The sequence below is a fragment of the Geotrypetes seraphini genome, chromosome 7, assembly GCF_902459505.1.
Source record: "Geotrypetes seraphini chromosome 7, aGeoSer1.1, whole genome shotgun sequence".
Lineage (NCBI taxonomy): Eukaryota > Metazoa > Chordata > Amphibia > Gymnophiona > Dermophiidae > Geotrypetes > Geotrypetes seraphini.
The window spans coordinates 92420265-92439721 of record NC_047090.1 but is presented as its reverse complement, the minus strand read 5'-3'; the positions used below and the strand labels follow the sequence as shown (position 1 = coordinate 92439721).

Sequence of the window (19457 nt, the reverse complement as noted above, 5' to 3'; positions counted from 1 at the left end):
TCCTTCTGATATGTGCACACTTAAGAAACTGCATCAATCAAGACTAGACTATAACCTACTGCTCAGCAGGAAGGCTGGAAATGCCATCTTCATGCAATTAGCAAACTATTATTGCAACAATAACAAGAATATTCATGCTTTAGCCAACTATTTAAAAGTTAGAGAAGAAAGGCTAAATATTCACACAATTATGGATCAATCAGGGCAACAAATATCTGACTTGTCGAAAATTTTGCAATGTTTTCAGAAATTCTATGAGAATCTGTATACATCTGAAGGAACTTCTACTGCATCTAAAACAGTTTTGCATGATAATTTACAACACCCGTCACTCACAGAGGAAAATAATAACTTACTCTCTGCAAATATCACATCAACTGACATAACGGATGCGTTGCGAGGGATGGCAAAAAAGAAAACGCCGAGCCTTGATGGTTTGACCTCAGAATTTTATAGTGCCTTCCGGGATATACTAATCATACATCTTCTCTCATTTTTCAATCATCTTATTGAAAATGGTCAAGTGCTAGGTACTTTTACTGAGGCCAGGATCATCGTTCTACTTAAACCGGGGAAAGATCCTCTACATATGTCTAACTATAGGCCGTTATCATTAATAAATGTAGATGCAAAAATATATGCAAAGATTCTTGCTCTTCGTCTACAAAATGTTTTACCAAAACTGATAGGTATTGAACAAAATGGATTCATGCCGGGCAGACTAGCAAGTGACAATGCTAGGATGTTTGTGAATGTGATTCAATGTGCAAATCAGGATAAAAAGCCTCTCTTGGCCCTTGCATTAGATGCTGAAAAGGCATTTGATCGCGTGGAATGGGGTTTTCTTTTTGATACTCTACAATGGTTTGGATTTAGTAAAGAATTTATTAACATGGTTAAGTACTATATACTGCTCCCACCACTAACAAACAAATTAATGGTCTGATTTCCAACTCATTTCATCCAACTAGGGGCACCAGACAAGGTTGTTCATTGTCACCTCTGCTCTTCAATTTAGTGCTGGAACCACTACTAATCTCTATTCGTAACAATCCTGGCATCAAAGGAGTTAAAAATGGTAACAGGGAAGTAAAATTTACGGCTGACATTCTGATATATACTACCCCAGACTCTTTGCATCAACTGTTATCCACTGTTGATGAGTATGCCAAAGTATCAGGCTATAAACTAAATACATCTAAAACAGAACTCATGCCGCTGAATAATTTCGTTCAAAGAGCGGAGGTGGAAGATCTTAGCTTTCAATGGTCACCTAACAAGATTAAATACTTGGGTATAACCTTTGGCAACTCTATTTCCCAGACGATTGAGTTGTGTACGGCTCACATATTCCAACTCCTTAATTCTGTAATTCATCGTTGGACTCCATTGAAGTTATCGTGGTGGGGGAGATTAGAATCAATTAAAAAGATCGTAACACCTAAACTTAATTACACATTAAGCATGTTACCTTTCTTTTTTCCGCAAACCTTTTACAAGAAAATTGATACTATTTTAACTCAATTCCTTTGGAATAAAGGATCTCAACAGATTGCATTGAAGAAAATAAAAGCTTCCAAGATGGACGGTGGAGTTAACTTTCCTGATTTTTACGATTATCACTGTGCTTTTTTATTACGTCAAGGTGCCTGTTGGATCCTTTGAGGTGACCTACCTCTTTTAAATAATATTTGGTGTGACTTCGAAGCTGAACATTATGGACCTCACTCACTTCCTGACTTGCCATTTATGCCACTGTCAAAATCAGTCAAAGAATCGGACTACTTGCTAACCTCGATGAAAAAAGTCTTTCAAGACCTCGAATCACTGTTACAGGTACAATGGTCATCCACAGTTTAATCACCGTTATGGAGAAACGAACATATTAAGATTCAAAACAATACTGTTGACTGGAAGAATTGGCAACGTGCTAGGATCTGGCAAGTGAACCACCTAAAAGATGATACTGGATGGATACCATCCAATACGCTTGCTGAACGTTATCAGTTACCTCCCTGTTGCCATTATCAATGGCTTCAGCTCCAACATTCTCTCCAGAAGATGCTTATAACTACTCAACTAACTAACAAAACTCTCGATATCCTCGATCTTTGTTCTGCAATGAACTACAATAAAAAAGAAGCTTCACAATGGTACAAACTCATTAGAACGAAAAAAACTAAGAGGTTGATAGATCTTGAAAATCGATGGAATGAGGAATTGGGTTTGGATATTCCAGAAGAAACATGGCGTACTCTTTGGTTGAGACCTTCAAAGCTGTGTCGTTCTGCTGCATACTTACAAATGGAATTATTTTTACTTCACAGAGCTTATTAGACACCTCAGCGTTTATCAAAAATTTCACCTGATACTTCAGACAACTGCTGGTCTTGTGGACAGAAGGGTGGCTCTTTACGTCACATGATTTTTGACTGTCCATTACTTCACAGCTATTGGAACAGAATTTGGTCAGATATCAGTGCTATACTGCAAAGATCAACCTATATCTTTCAACATTCTTATCCTTGGGAGTGATCATGTTCATCTCACCTTAACTAAAGATGAAAGTGAATTATTACACTTGCTCATTATGATTGCTCTTAAAATAGTTTTGTCAAATTGGAAAAACTTGGCAGCAGCAGAGTTTAGAACCTGGTGGAATATGGTTTGCCTTATGGCAAAATATGAACGTATAGCTGCAGATTGAACTCATTCATTACACAGATTTGAGCAACTCTGGGCTCCACTTCGAATATTCCATATCTCCATATCCTCCATCTGAATGATTATCACATCTGAATTGACACTTTTCCTTATTAGTCACTTTCAAAACAATTGACTTAACTGCTTGTTATCTTGATTATACTCCCTTGTATAGAGCTCATGTTAATTCAGGTTTAGCTTCAAATGCTACCATTTTACTCATGGTTATGGTTTACAAATTCAAATTTAAACATGTTTTACATATTACCATGTTACTATCTCAGCTAGATTTCCCCTTTCCTTTGATATTTTCATATTATTACTTGCCTTTTAATTTACTGGTTTTATTTTTTTTTAGTTGTTTTTTATCACTTATATTTTACGGTATATTTTATGCTTATTGTTTTCTTTGTACATTATATTTTATGTATGCATTATTGCACCACTTGCTCATTAGATTGCGACTGTTAATGTTACTTTTCTATCATAGATAACATTATAACATCTAATTTGCATCTGATATACACTCCCTTTGTTATGTTTTTCGTTTTTTGAATACCAATAAAAATTTCCTGAACTTAAAAAAAAAAAGATGATATATGGGGAAGGAGAGGGATAGAAAGATAAAACTATTGGAATGTGCCTAGCACTTTTCAATACTTTGTCCTTTGTATCATTCTGCTATGCTCAGAAGTCTCTACCTGAAATATATTGACAATATCTTCATCATTTGGACCCAAGGACTTGAATCTCTGAAGAAATTCTATCAAGAATTCAACAAATTCCACTCCATTATCAATCTAAGCCTAGAACTGTCCATACAGGCGTACTTTCTGGATACCACTATGCAATTACATGAGGCATACATAAGAAACACTCTGATGGAGTGTATAGGGAAACTGCTTCAAAGGATCACTTTTAGATGTCTAGCTTCTTAGGCCTCAACAGGGATGATGTGGTTCTGTCAGATAAAACTCGTGAGAGCAGAGGTAAGCCAGAGAGAAGCAACCCTCAGCATATGCTTTTACATCCTATGCATAAAGAATTGGAAAACTGATTAAGATAGGAAAAGATTCACGTTGGAACCTTGTGAAAGTCTTGATCCATTGCGGCATGGCTGGAGCCAGGGCTGAGTTTGTTTAATCCTGAAGTTAAGCTTTGCACATTGTGACTGGGGACTGTCAGCTAAGACAGAGCAGTGTGAAGATTTGTAACTTACTTTGTTTTCTATATATGATGCTTGTGAAATGATCAGGCTACAGCATACCTTGCTGAATATTACTAAAGAGTTTTGTTTTACTTTTAACCCTTTGGGTGGCTGTGGAGACTCCATGAGTAATGTTAACGCAGCCACATTATGCTAGAAATCCTCTGACTACTACACATATCTACACATTCTTCTCCCACAACCAAGCCCTATTATGAAACTGCATTTGTTTTGATCTTCTGAAAGATACTCCTATCTGGAGAACAGACACTTCTGAGATTTTCGCTTCATTGGGTGGATAGTATAAAGATGATCTCAATTATCTTTATAAGCAATTGCAAAAGGGAACATACAACCAAAAGGGAATCAAATAGAAACAGTACAAAACAAGCATGTATCACAGCAGGAGGTAGAATACACCAACAAGAAGACAGAGAACTGTAAACCTTATTAAAGATAATTGATAAAAAAAAAAAAAAAGATGATCTAAAAAGATGATCAACAGGACCAAATACCAGCAAAAACAAAAAGATCTGTGGAGACAGTGATGTTCAAGATGCAGGCTTTATTCAAAAATGTACAATTGGATAATCCACATAAAATATATCTAGGACCTAAATCATAGAGAGGTATGGACTCAACACGGTTCATATTTCGACAATGATGTCTTCCTCAGGGGTCCTTAAAAGTCCTGATATTGAAGCATGTAGATTAAACACTGAAAACAATACCGAGTATAACTCTGTGCGGATGAGGATTCCTCAAAAGTGAAAAACTCACTAAACATTTGCAAGGAAATTTAAGAAAAAAAAATAGCTTTCAGGGCCATCACTGGGCTTCAAAGCTAAAATAGCCTTCTGTCTCAGCTAAGTTGCCCTGGCTACATCAGGAGACAGCATCACTTTAGCACCATAGAAAATTTAATCTTTCTTTTTAAAATAAAGTTTCATTATCATAGATTTATCATTTTCGTTAAGGCCTAAAAAGGCAGTTAAATTTAATTCTGAGGAGGCCAAATGATCAACCCCTTGTTCTTGATCCCTGTGAGCTTTTTTTCTAGAGGGTATGCAGTAACATTTCGAAAATGAAAAAGTAGCTCTATTTTCCAAACTTAGAATCTCTTTGAGGTATTTCCTCAAAAGGATCTCAGGTGAAGGCAAATATATAATAGGAAAATTAACAAATCTTAGATTTCTAGCTCTATCAACATTTTCAAGCATTTCCAAGAGTCTTTAATTGCCGATGCTGGAACAGCTTGTAGAGCTGAAATCGGAGACTCCAATGTTCTACAACATTTATCCAATAAGGAAACATTGGAATTCTCATTAACACATTTTTCAGCTACTTCTTTTGAAAAGATCTTATTCTGAGAAACAACAGATCTTAACATCCTTTCCATCCTTTGATTAAGATCCCATAAATCTTTGAGGATAATATCTTGCTTATCTTCAGTTACAGGAACAGTCAATTTTGAATCTGGTAGAACAACCATCTGAAGTAATTTTAGTAAAATTCAGTTTTGAAATACCTTGTGATTCCTTTTGAGTTCTGTCTCTGATATAAGAACCTCCAACATGGTCCCATTATCACAAGATACTGGTGGAGGAGGGGGAATATGTCTTGGGGGAGATAGTGAAGCCTCTAATGGAGAAAACAAATTTTTTATTGAGATTTACCCCCTGTTTTAATAAGGTGCGCTAAGCATTCTAGCGTGCGCTAACCTCTAACGCATCCATAGACTAACATGCACGCATTAGCATTTAGCGAGTGGTTAGCACGCTAAAAAGCATAGCGCACCTTAGTAAAAGAAGCCCTTAGATTGCCTAAAGGTGCAATATGGTGATCCATCGGCCCAAATGAAACCAGTGTAAACATTTTGGTTTTAGCTTTACATTTCCCCATTCAAACAAATTAAACAAAATATAAAATACCTTAAACATTCATTTCTCATCACTCATCCCTCCTCGGAAGCCCCAAGGAGCACGGCCTGCAGGGCCTGCCCTGCAGCCACATGCCAAAGAAGCATGGCTCTCCTATAGGAAGCAACAAAGCCCTAGTGCCTGATAGAATCAGTAGTGAGGTAAGAAGTCCAGTTGAAATCGCTGCTTCACAGGGCCCCAGATGAGGTCACATATAAAGACGCTTCCGGTAAGAGCAACTTCTCAGAGCACGGCTTTCTTATAGGAAGCAACAAAGTCCCCTATGCTGGCAATAGAAGAGGCTTTCTAGTGCTCGATAGAATCGGCAATGAGGTAACAAGTCCGGCTGAAATCAATGTTTCACAGAGTCCCAGAAAAAGATGTTGGTCCAATTAACAAGAGCAGAAAGAGCCAGGTCTTCAAACTTTAATAGCAACCAAAAATGCAATTCAAATCAACGAGTCAATCAGTCTGGATTTCGTTTGTGCAGAGGTGTCCATTTCCTTTGTTTTTTTGCTTGCTCAGTAAAGTTAATACAGGAAACCGGCGCAAACATCACACAAACTATGTGTTTGTGTCTGTTATCTTTCTGAATCGTCTCCAAAGTGTGCTTTTGTGGTTCTGGGCTATGTGTTTTGCTTGTGACTGAGAGAGAAGAGAACAGGGAACAGGCAATTTGAAAGGAGCAGTTCCTTAATTGCTAGGTACCACTGTATCAAAATTTATATACTGTACTGCAAAAATTGGAATTCCTTCTTACATAGGGATGTTTTTTTGGACAATTTATTTTTCTGGAACTTTCACTCTGATCTGGCCCGTTTTGGAGAGTTTTGTCCTCAGTCTTAATCTCTTATCCTATATAATAAAAGGCTAACTCGCGCATGCGCACTCCTATTTGCGTGTTCCGTGCGCTGTAGGTCTGTGGTCGCAGGAGTGCGCATGCGCGAGTCCACAGCCTTCTTCCCAGAACCTACCTTGGTCGCCAGCAGCGGCGGCTCCTCTCACAAGCCCCCAGCGCTGCTTTCAGCTCCTGCTGCATAGGGACCACACCGAGCCATCCGACAATTACCATAAAATCTTCAGGCGCGAGCGGCGGCTTGCCGCACACGCCCCAACGCCAAGCGCTCTTTTAAAATCTTCAGGCGCGAGCGGCGGCTTGCCGCACGCGCCCTGACCTCCAAACCCCCCTGCCGGCATCTATTTTTCCTCCTACTCCTTCTCGCCTGCTCATAGCTTTTAACTGAAAAGCGCTGCTGCTGTGCTGCCACTGGCCTCACAATCTTCTCTCCACTGCGGCCCGTCCTCTCACAACTTCCTGTTTCCGCTAGGGTTGGCCGCAGTGTAGAGAAGACACCGAGGCCAGCAACAGCGCGGTGCAGCGCTTTTCTGTGAGGCAAGTAGATTTCTGTGGGTCATATGCACAGGGGGAGTAGGAAAGGAATGCTGCTGGACGGGGGGAGGGAAAAGGAAGGGAACAGGGGGAGCAGGCAAGGGGTGGGTGCACAGGGAAGGGGGGAATGCTGCTGCTGCACAGGGAAGTGGGGGGGAATGCTGCTGCTACACAGGGAAAAGGGAAATGCTGCTGCACAGGGAAGGAGGGAATGCTGTTGCTGTACAGGGAAGGGAGAATGCTGTTGCTGCTACACAGAGAAGGGGGGAATGCTGCTGTTGCTGCACAGGGAAGTGGGGGAGGGGGGAAAGGGGGCCAGGGAGCAATCTTGGTTTGCTTTGGGGGGAGACAAAAGGGGGCCATGGAGAGAGACAGAAAGATAGGCAGGCAGCGCACGAGAATGAAAAACAGACACACAGAAAGACAGCAGGCAGGAAGAGAGACAGAAAGAAAGAAACACAGACAGACAAAGGGGGCCAGGGAGAGAGACAGACAGAAAGAAAGACAGACAGTGGGAGGGAGAGAGACGAAGAAAGAGACAGGGGCAGGGAGAGACACAGAAAGAAAGAAAGACAGATAGACATATTCTAGCACCCGTTAATGTAACGGGCTTAATGACTAGTCTTGTATAATTCTTTCCAACACTGATTTGAAAAAAAAATAGAGAGAAAATCACCACAGGTGAGGTAGTACAAAAAAACAGGTGATGAAAATCGGATACATGTACCTAGAAGCAATAAAATAGATAAAACTGTAAGATAATATTTTATTGTGTGTTTAACTTATGTGGAAGGTGCCTGTCGTTATAATTCATCTTAGTTTTTATGTCCAAATAAACAAGATTTTCACAGTTTAATTCTATTACTTCTAGGTGAACACACATTATGCATGATTTACTTTATGCCTCTGTGGAAATTTGTGTCTTGCATGAGATTAGATCAGAAAAATGTGAATGCCACTGAAAATGAATTAAGAGTTTGCAGTAGAATGATTTATAATTATATTGTTAAAAATAATCTTTTAGGAGCATTGGTTCTAAAAGCAGTTAGCAAACATGGACTAAATCAGACAGGACTAAAACTGATAAATGTTTAGGTTCTGACTTTATTTATATAAAAGGACTGTTGTTACCAAAGTATTGATTAAATACAGCAGTTAAGGGTTGCCAAAAAACCTCTCTTGCAAAACTGTGGGCTCCTTTTATTAAGGTGCGCCAGCGTTTTTAGTGCACGCACAAGATTAGCTGGGGCGCTAGCTGAAAAATTACCGCTTGCTTAAAAGGAGGCGGTAGCAGCTAGCACGCTAAAATGCCTTGCGCATTAGCCGCTACTGCCTCCTTTTAAGCAGGTAGTAATTTTTCGGCTAGCGTGCGCTAATCTTGTGCGTGCGCTAAAACCGCTGGCGCACCTTTGTAAAAGGAGCCCTGTGTTGAAGGCACTAACTAAGCCTAGTGGATGAGTTCAGTAGAAATGTTTTAGTTCCTCCTATTGCTGCTTGCATTTTCCCATCCCTTCCTTTTCTGTGGATGCTGAAGTTTTATGATTAATTTTTCCAATTGGTATTGGTGTACTTCTCTAACCCTACCGCAAGGAAAAACCAAACATCTTAAGTTTCTACTAAACACTTAAAAACTTTTTGTTACTAAAAATCTAGAAATGAAATGGTGCATTAAGGTGCCTCTGTCTGTCAGCATTTACTGATGTGACTGTCCAATGTTTAAGTCCTCGAGTTTGCAGAATGATGCATTGATGGAAAGACAAGCACAGATGATGTCACGAGGACTGCCCAAGCAAAAAACAATCCTGGGAGTGAAACAAGTTGTTGTGGTTGCCTCTGGAAAAGGGGGTGTTGGCAAGTCAACAATAGCAGGTAATAATACCAGACCCTTTTTTTTATTTCATGCAGAGTAGATTTTATTCATGTTTATTTTTGGACTGGAAACCTGACATGGTCATGTTTGAAGTTATCTTGACTGTATTTCACCTGAGATGGTCCGTGTTCAGCATATCACACTGAGCTGGTACACATTGCTTCATATGAATGGGAAAATAATGCCTAATGGTAATAATGTTGGTGCTTTCTAAAGATTTTCTGCTTCATGTAAAGGGACAGTGTACCATTTTGCTGTCTGCTGAACACTGACCATCTTAGGTGACGACATTTTAATCTTACTTGAAGTTGATCTATCATTAATGAATTTAACAGCAGATATTAATTCTTGTATTTCAAGAATTCAAAATTGGTATTTCTCTATGTGTATGAAATTAAATACCACTAAGACAAAACTTTTATGGTTTGGTCCTAAATTAGATCAATTACCTTCTTCACTGTTGTTAAACTCTGGCGATGTTTTGAAGATTGACTTTTCATCAAAAATTCTGGGTTTCTTTCTGGATTCCACTCTATCAAATCAATAATGTAAGAAAAAAAATGCTTCTTTAGTCTTCTCTGTTGAGAAGGGTTCGTCATTTGTTTCATCAGCAACATTTTGCTGTTTTGGTTCAGGCAATTATACTGGCTCATTTTGATTTTGTAAATTCTTTTTATATCAGCTTAAGTAAATGTAATAAGAAAAGGCTATATCTCATTCAAAATATGGCAGCCAAACTGATATTTGGTAAGAGTAAATGCGAGCATGTTACTCCTCTATTGAAAGCCTTGCACTGGCTTCCAGTTTATTGGCGAATTCAATTCAAATGTGCCAGCATAATATTTAAAATTCTATATGGGATTTTTTTCTCCATTGGTCGCTCTTTCCTTTAATTCCAGGGGAATTCATAAATATAAACTTGCCTTCCCTTCTATTAAGGGAACTAAAGCTTTAGGTAAGATCTGTAGATCTTTTGCAAAAATCTGGAATAATCTTCCTGCTGAAGTTAGACTTCTTCCTTCTTTACCAACTTTTCGGAAACTTTAAAAACTTTTCTATTTCAGAAATTCTTAACAAACTCTTCAATAAAAATAAAGATAACAAATAATGATTTCTGTGCCTTAATATCTTGCTGTTCCAAGGCCTATGTAATCTTTCGTAAGCCAAATTGAGCCCCATTGTTGGGGAAGAATCGGTATATAAGATCAAGGATTGGATTGGATTGGAATGGAGATAACTTTAAAAGATTTATCCCCTGATGCAGGCAGTTTGGCTTGAATGTGGCTGTGTCAGGTTTCCTATGATTTGTTACAATAAAGTTTCCTGTGGTTGCCATACTACCTTCAGTGTTGTGCTTGCTGACGCTCCTCTTGCACCTTTGTTGAACTCTGCCTTTTCTTATTTCCATACTGCCTAAATCAGAGGTTCTTAATCTTTTATTTGGTTCTGGTATCCCTTTAACTGATCATTGAAACCCTTCTTAAAGCACATGGCTACTAGTGACTGCTGACAGCTACTTATGTTGCTGCTGGCTGCTAACATGTTACTAATGGCCTCTTTTTTAAAGCCGCGCGGTAACAGCCCCAAAGCCCTTTAAATCTCTAAGGGGTTCGGGGCCATTAGTGCAGGGCAGCTACTAGCGTGGCTTTGTAAAAGAGGCCCTAGATGACAGTAATACAGAGTTATACTACAAAAGCTGTCATACTTGAAGCTATGAAGTTACAGCACTAGGTAAATCATCCATGTCATATGCTCAGTCCCCTTGTCTGTGAGGAAAACCCACTATGCTTTTGCCCTTACTCTAGTTTGTCTTTAAAAACCTCAAATCATGGAGATTCCAACCCTTCACAACCTTGTTCTAGTGATTGACTACCTTTGTAATTATAAATTTCTTCTAATCTATAACCTAAATCGTCCCACTGCCTAATTTTAATCTGCCTTTTCTAAGAAATCATGAAGAACGGGCAACATTCTTATTCTAACTTTCTATTGTATTTGAAAACTGCTATCATTACCCCTCTGTCTTTTTTGTTCTAGGTTAAATAAATTAATTCCTCAGATGTAAATTTGTTAAGCAACTAGACAACTGGAAAATGAGATATAGGGGGTAATTTTAGAGGTGACTGCACACATAAATAGTACATGCATTCTTTCCCTGTGTGAGTACTGGTAGATTTTGATAATGAAACATACACGTACGGTACTTCAGTTTTGAAAATTAGCCTAGGAAACTTATGGACTGTCATTGACATCTGTTGACCCTGCACAAATATCCTGGATTAACTGATGCATATTTTATGAAGTGTGTGCAAAACACCCTCCATACCTTTGTCCTCTGTTTTGCATGGGTAACAAAGTAAATGATGGCAGATAAAGACCTGAACAGTCCATCCAGTTTGCTAAGCAGTCACACTCATCATCAATTCATGATTAAGTTGTCCTTTTTTGTCATTTCTGGGACATGGACTGTAGAAGTTTGGCCTGCCACTGTCCTTAGATTCCAGCTACTGGAGTTGCAATCGAAGCCCACTGCAGCCTATCCGAACTATCTTGTCACTTGTGGGACACAAACTGTAAAATCTGGCTGACACTGTACTCACGTTCCAGATTACTGGTATTTCCATCAAAGCCCTCTCTGGCCCATCCTAAACTGAATTGCCATATAGAGTACACTGATCGTACAAATGTGTTCAGTATCAGCCTTAGTTCTTCACAGTCGAAGTTTCCATCTTATGCACCACGTAACACATCAAACACATATGCATTCACAAAAATTGAAAGGAGACAGATTCAAAACAAATGCTAGGAAGTTCTTCTTCACTCAGAGGGTGGTGGATACCTGGAATGCGCTTCCAGAGGAGGTGGTAGGGCAGAGTACGATTTTGGGTTTCAAAATGGGATTGGATGATTTCCTGAAGGAAAAGGGGATTGAAGGGTATAGTTAGAGGGTTACCTATAGGATATTAAATGATTAGGGAATAGAATGTTTTAGGTATAAGATAACTTACAGGTTGTGAACCTGGGGGAGCCGCCGCGGGAGCGAACTGCTGGGCGTGATGGACCCATAGTCTGACTCGGCAGAGGCCATGCTTATGTTCTTATGTTAACCATTTAAGTTTTGTATAAAATTCAAGCTCAAGTTATGTATGAGCGGTTCATACAGCGAGGGTACCCTCATGAGGTTTTACAAAAAGTTTTTTTAAGAGCTCTCTATGCAAATAGAGACTTGTTACTTCAGTCAAATAAGTCTTCCAGTGAGAACAAGATGGTTTGTGTTCTGACTTTCACAGATTGTTCTACTTATATAGCCAGAAACATTAGACAATACTGGCATATCCTGCAATTACACGAGACATTTAAGGACCCTCCATGCATAGCATACTCTCGTACTAGAAATATAGCAGACTGCATTGTTCATTCGGGTTTTCATCATTTCCCCGTGTGTTTAATCAAATGGGGCAACACATATCCTGTGGTCAATGTGATTTTTGTTCCATCACTATTTCCTGTACCACATGGACTCACCCTAGGACCAAAAAGATTTATGCATTAAAATCTGGTACTCATTGTAAATCCACCTGGGTGATTTATGTGATCGTTTGCCCCTGTAATTTGATTTATGTGAGGCCTACCAAGAGATCCATACGTACCAGGCTGATTGAACATAGCAGCAGAATCAATACCAAATCTGTAGCATCTCCTATGGTTCCTCATTGCCTGGATAATCATCACCAGTTCACCAATTTGTGGTGGTTGATCATGGAACAGATAATCTGTCGACTACAATGGAGATTGGATGACTCGCTTACAATTGAGAGAACAGTACTGGATTTTTGAGCTCCAGACATCTGAGTGTCGGGAGCAGCGCAGAGTATTCAGCACGCTGGCCTGCCCTAAAAACTGCTTTTGCGGTTTTGTAAAAGGGGGTGGGGGGTAAGAGTTGGTTATATTATTAAGTATAAATATATTTTTAAAAACCTCTTGAGACATGATGTGCACTTATTAGTTTGCGGTCCCCAAGTTTCAGTCAGCAGAAGTTTCTGGACCTGGATTTGAAACATTTGAGTAGTCTTGTCATAAGGGGTCTAGGTATCTAGAAAGATAATATGCAATTATCATCTTGGAATAATTTTCATGTTGGTGCAATAAAGGGTCACAGCATACAGAAATACAGTTCTAATATTCCTACAGTGATTAACCTGTAATCTTTACCAGAACAAAATTTTGGCTTTGTAATATTATTGTAAAATCTTTAATAATAATTTGATTGTATGCTTATAGGCGTTTGAAAAATCAAGATTTCTAAGGTTTGTAGATTCGAATTATATGAGTGTGGTAAAAGAGTTTTCCTGCAGCAAAGTGATGTTTGTTCCTGTTCTTCTTACAGTAAACTTAGCTCTTGGATTAGCTGCAAATGATGTGGTAAGTAAAGAATGATCTACATCGATGGCAATAAACTAATTTTTATTGGTTGAAATTTGGTAACATTAGCTTGAAACAATGGACTCCTTTTACAAAGTTGTGCTAGCAGTTTAACGTGCATAATAGTGCGCGTTAAACCGCCGGCCGCGCTAGCTGCTACTGCCTCCTCTTGAGCAGGCGGTAGTTTTTCGCCAGTTCGGGGATTAGTGCGTGATAAAAAGTTGTGCGCGTTTTAACCCGTTAGTGCAGCTTTGTAAAAGGAGCCCAATGTCTGCATCAGTAGACCAAGATAGCAATTGTTAATTCTGAGATAGACATTTTAATACAGCTATTGTATAACTTGCCTTAACCATAACAACCCTTTTTATAAGGTTATAGGTTCAAAGCGGATAACAATCGCTCAAAAATATTCTACAAACCAAATATAACAGAAAATATAAGAGCAAAAATATTAAGAAAAAAACCCTTCTATAATAATTTTTATTTAGAAAATTTTTTATAGAAACAAAGTTCAACAGTCCAAATACAAAGCACAACAAGGAAGAACGACAAGAAAAGTCTACCGCGTGGTTTCTTCATGTTGACTAAAAGATCGGAACAATATCAACCAAGAAAACCCCCCTACCCACCTACCCACGCAAAACCTCTTTTTAAACAAACATATTTTTTTGAAACACAAAATAGGAGGATCTAATTTTCAAATCTCTAAGTAGGGAATTCCAAAACTGTACTAATAAACAAATTGAATGCAATACAATTTTTTTTTTTTTTTTAATATAATGAACACCTTGAAAACAAGGCTAGTAAATTAAAGGGCTCATTTTCAGAGCACTTAGGCACACAAAGTACCATAGGTTACTATGATACTTTGTGTGCCTAAGTGCCTATTTTTCACCCAGGGCAATGGAGGGTTAAAGTGATTTGTACAGAGTTGCAAGGAGCTGCAGTGGGAGTGAAACCCAATTTTCTAGGATCTCAGTTAACTGCACAGGACCATTAGGCTACTCTTCTACTACATTGTCTTTGGTTTGTTGATAGACATCAGTGGGTGTTGTTACATACCTCTTATGGTTTAGTAAGTATGCTACAAAGGCGTATTATAGTAATTGAATATGTTGCATGTTACAAGATCAGCATATTAAAAGTTTTGTTAGCATTCTCTTTGCTTTGAAGATCTCATATGCAATTTCTTTTGCACACTGCAGACAAAGGCAGTTGGTTTGCTTGATGCAGATATATATGGTCCTTCCATTCCTAAGATGATGAATTTGAAGGGACACCCTGAAGTAACTGAAAGTAAGTAAATATTTTAACCCCTTCAATACTCGAGTAGTTTCAATTAAAAAAAGTTAGAAAAAGAGAGACACAAAGGTTGTACTCTTACTATATACAGTCAAACCTCGGTTTGTGAGTAACACGGTTTGGAGGGTTTTGCAAGACGAGCAAAACATTCCCGCAAATCGTGCCTTGCAAACTGAGCGTTGACTCGATTTGCGAGCCCCCCTCCGCGATCCGGCATCCCCCCCTTGCTCGTATCTCCCTCCTCCCCCCCCCCCACTGCAATCCGGCATCCCCACTCACCCACCCACCCAAACACAATCTCTTACCCCTATCTGGCACCAGCACCAACGCACAGGACATGCCGGTGCCAGTGCCCGAAGATCCTCCCTCTTGCATGCTCTGGGCCTTGAGCATCTGCGCATGCTCAAAATCTTCTGGTTCTCGCTCTAAACGAGATTCTCGGAGATCTACGAGAATCTCAGAGAGAACGAGAACTAGAAGGCCTTGAGCATGCGCAGGTGCTCAAGGCCCAGCACAAGCAAGAGGGAGGAACTTCGAGCACTGGCATGTCCTGTGCATTGATGCTGGTGCCAATGCCAGATAGGGGTAAGAGATTGTGGGTGGGTGGGTGAGTGGGGGATGCCGGATCGCGGGAGGGTGTGTGTGTGGAGAAGCGCCGGTGGCCTTGGGGGAGGGGGGTAAAGTGGAGCAGCACCAGTGGCCTCGGGGTGAAGGGGGGAACGAATCAAGCGAGTTTCCCTTCCTATGTGGAAACTCGCTTTAATATACGAGTAAATTGGTTTGCGAGCATGCTTCTGGAATGAATTATGTTCGTAAACCAAGGTTCCACTGTATATGACTTTATTTCATGTTTCTATATAGTGTGTAACAAGCTATGTTATCTAAACATTTTTAACAGGTTACCTACTGAAGTTTAATATTGCTGGCTTTTCATTTGAGCCCATAATTACCATGCATTGAAAGTCTGTCTGAACTGGAAGGAGAGAAGGGGGGTGGTTTGAATGAAGTAGTTCCCAAACTTTCTGGTGATTTTCAAAGAATAATGAAATAGAGGTATGATAATATATCCATCAGATGTCAGTTAACAGATTTCAAAGGATAGATTTACAGTTTAACCACAGGATGTCACTCTCCCAATGCAACAAGTGATAATGCACCTTTCCACCTTTAAGTGACAGTATACATAGCAAACTACAGTGCACAAATCGATCACTAGGTGTCATCAAACATAGCAACAATTAAGAAAGCTACACCATTCACTAGATTTCACAGCAGAATTTAAAACAAATGCAATAGAATATATATTTGAATCAATAAAATTCAATCCTGGAGGGACAGGGCTATAGCAGCATGCTGGAAAAAGCATGTCTCTAGAATTTGTTGTCGGAGATTGTAGTGAAATCAGTTCATTTAGAAGGGTTCAGAAAAGGTTTGGATAATTTCCTAAAAGAGAAGTCCATAGGCCATTATTGAAATGGCTTGGGGAAATCCACTGTTATTCCTAGGATAAGCAGCCCATTTTCAAACTTGTTTGTCTTGATGTGGTTTTCCTCCTAAATCAAATTTCATTCCATTCCATTAAGATTTAGGAGACTTATTTTGCTCCCAGGTAGACAGTCTTGTCTCATTGTTTTGAAAGAATAAAAAGTAATTGTGAATAAGAAACCGAATAGCCTTGAAATCTTTCTACTCCTTGACTCAGTTCTTGGTGGAAGCCTCTTTTACAACAGTCAAGAATCATTTAGGAAAAGCATCTACCAGCTTTGCGGAGAAGAATGGTTCAGTTATTGCCAGTTCTGCTCCTTCACCTTCACCAGTGGAGTATAGTGCCCTCTTCAGTTTGTACCAAAGCAATCAAGCTCCACTGTAACAGAAGAAGGGTATGTTTGTGTCCCATGGGAATCACTAAACCATGTCTCTGTGATCACTACAATATTCAAGTCTGTCTCTAACATCGAAGCTTACAGATCATGATTGTTGTTGCTTAGACTTTGAGCGTATGTGGTAATTGATTTCCAGCTACTTTTCAGTGACAATTTCATTTTTGTCTAATTTTTTTGTTTAGTCTCACTTTCTGTTGCCCTATATCGCATCTTGCATTTTGCTGAGGATGGCCACCATAAGTGTCATAAGAACCCAAATAGTAGCAGCATTCCATGTCACTGATCCAGAGCAAGCAGTGGCTTCCTTCATGTCTGTCTCAACAGCAGACTATGGACTTTTCTTCCAGAAACCTGTCCAAAACACCAATCGCATGTTTGATAAACATTGAGCATGGGCACTGGACGCCAGCGCACTCGTAAAGCTGCAGTTGGCATTTAAGCTGCTAGCTTTCACTCAAGGTGTGAAAAATAACAAAAATATGGAAAATGACGCAAACGCAAGTTTTTACCAAAATATAATTTTATTGCTTGTATTTTTTTTCATTATGGATCTCAAAAACTAGTTGCGTTAGCGGGAGGTTGTTATAGTTGCCAAAATGCTGGCCTTCTGATAACGAACTTAACTCGATACTTCGAAGCTCCCCATTATATACCTTTAGTTCAGTATGACATCATTGGCCCGTGGGCCAATCAAAACTAACAGAGGTGGTCTTCAAAGTTAGACAAAGAAAATTCCTCTACATGTTTAAAAGTTTCAGAAATCATATTTGTTTTGTTTACATTCATTTCTGAATATACATTAACATTTTATTACATATCCAATATTCTTTTTATCCTTTTCACAAAAGGTATATTAAGAGAATCTGCATTTGTTAAAAGGTGTTGAAATATTCTCATCCTTCCCTGTCAACCTTAGAGAAAAAGGAGAAGGAGGGGCTGTTTCCCCTTCTCCCTGAGCTGACAGCTTCATGTTACGCCTACACAGTGCTAAGCGTGGGCTGCCAATGCCCCCCTTCCTATGCTTGAGACTGGAACAGTTTCTGACTCTAATTATTTCCAGATGTTGTGCTCAGGATTTTTCCTTAGTATTCTTTTTATAAACCATTTATATCACCACATATCACACATTCAGGGGCCCCTCCATTCATTCATAATTTCATTCATACTATGTATTTCATTCATAGTTTCACATATTATATGTATCTCAGGTTGGGATACGTAATCTAATATGCTCTTCCTAACCAGCTTAAGCACATCTGGTATCAATTAGAACCACGATGCTAGAAGCGGGAAACCTGAACAAAGGCTGAACACAAAATTGAGTAAAACCAAACAGAAGATACAGAAAGACAGAGAACAAAATGGAGTCCATATATATCCTGATTTCCTCCATGATCTAGCCTAATAGCAAAGTACATAAAATAATATTATTATGCTTTTCCTTAATATTAATCTGTTGTGAGTTTTTCTGGCCTTGGCTACATCCATATTCAGATTTTATTCACCAATTTTTCATACGCTTCTATTGAGTGTGGCCTTAACTAACACATATGCTTGTATCTGACTAGAGTTACCCAGAATCATACGAAAAACAGGCTATTTTGTAGAAAAACATTCCAAAAAATACTGCACCATCATGTCCTGACATCCATGCCATTATTGTACCATAGACATCACCCCCTACTGGCCACGAGCCACTACTCCTCAATATCCAAAATAGAAACATGACGTTTTATAATACGCTGTATATTGCCTGATCTATAAGTATAGCGGGAAACAAAAAGTAATGATTCCTCTGACTGGTTCACTTCCCTATATGTCAAAAGGTCCTCTCTTGGGTAGTAGGGAGAAATAGAAGGGAGAGGCAGACAATTTCTGGTAGAGGCATAGAAATAGAGCAGATGCCATATGGAAGAGGCAGAGAGAAAGCAGACAGTGGATGGAAGGAAGAGAATGACAAGAAGATGAGGAAAGCAGAAACCAGACAACAAAGGTAGAAAAAAAATTTATTTTTCTTTTCTTTTTTTTTTTGCTTTAGGATAAAGTAGTATTGTAGATATGTTGATAAATGTTTATAAACAAAGCCCTGCCAGCTGAAGATCTCTTCCTCTAGTTCAGCAGCCAGAACTCTGATTTATAAAATGAAAATTGTACAGAATATTGTTTCTTTTTATACTTTAATAAAATAAATTCAATATAAAATTATTTGAGGCTTGTGGGGATGGGGCGGAGATGGGGACTGAGCTCATGGGGCGGAGACGGGAACAAATTTTTTCTCCATGTCATTCTCTAATTGCTCTCAAAAGAGCTGCAGTACTTGGCCATCAGCCAAGGATATTTATTAATAATATTCAGTAGAGGCAAAAGTACTAGTTAATGTACATTTTAGCCATGCATAGATTCCTCCTGCAAAACTGGCCACTATTCCATCAAAAATAGTAAGTTTATTAATAGTTTTATAGTAAATTGGTTGATTTGCTTTTTGTTCCCTAAATGGGTTTACTGTGATTTGGGATTTGACTTTTTCTCATTGTTCATGCAAGGTATAAATGTTTTTGTTTGATCATATTATACAAAGAAATGTCTTGTATATCACCAGAAATCAACTGTCTTTTGCATACATATATTTGACCCATGACCTAATAGAAATGTTTTAATATAGCCGTTAATAGCATATAAAGTTTCTTTGCATTTTCTTTATACATTTGAATCTCTATATATAAATTCATACTAATTTTAATGCTGGCTTAAGATTATTGTA

At 38.8% G+C, this 19457-nt stretch overlaps 1 protein-coding gene across 3 annotated transcripts in view; it reads left to right on the top strand.

The window, feature by feature from the left end:
- Nucleotides 1-19457, top strand: part of NUBPL (nucleotide binding protein like) — a 139775-nt gene that overhangs the window by 14614 nt on the left and 105704 nt on the right. For 2 of the 3 annotated variants that reach the window (XM_033953028.1, XM_033953029.1), the window contains exons 2-4: nt 8941-9088; nt 13477-13511; nt 14717-14807. In XM_033953028.1, the coding sequence (XP_033808919.1) occupies nt 8941-9088; nt 13477-13511; nt 14717-14807 (274 nt within the window). Of the gene's footprint in view, nt 1-8940; nt 9089-13370; nt 13512-14716; nt 14808-19457 lie in introns of all 3 variants that reach the window. The other variant, XM_033953030.1, reaches the window with a different exon arrangement.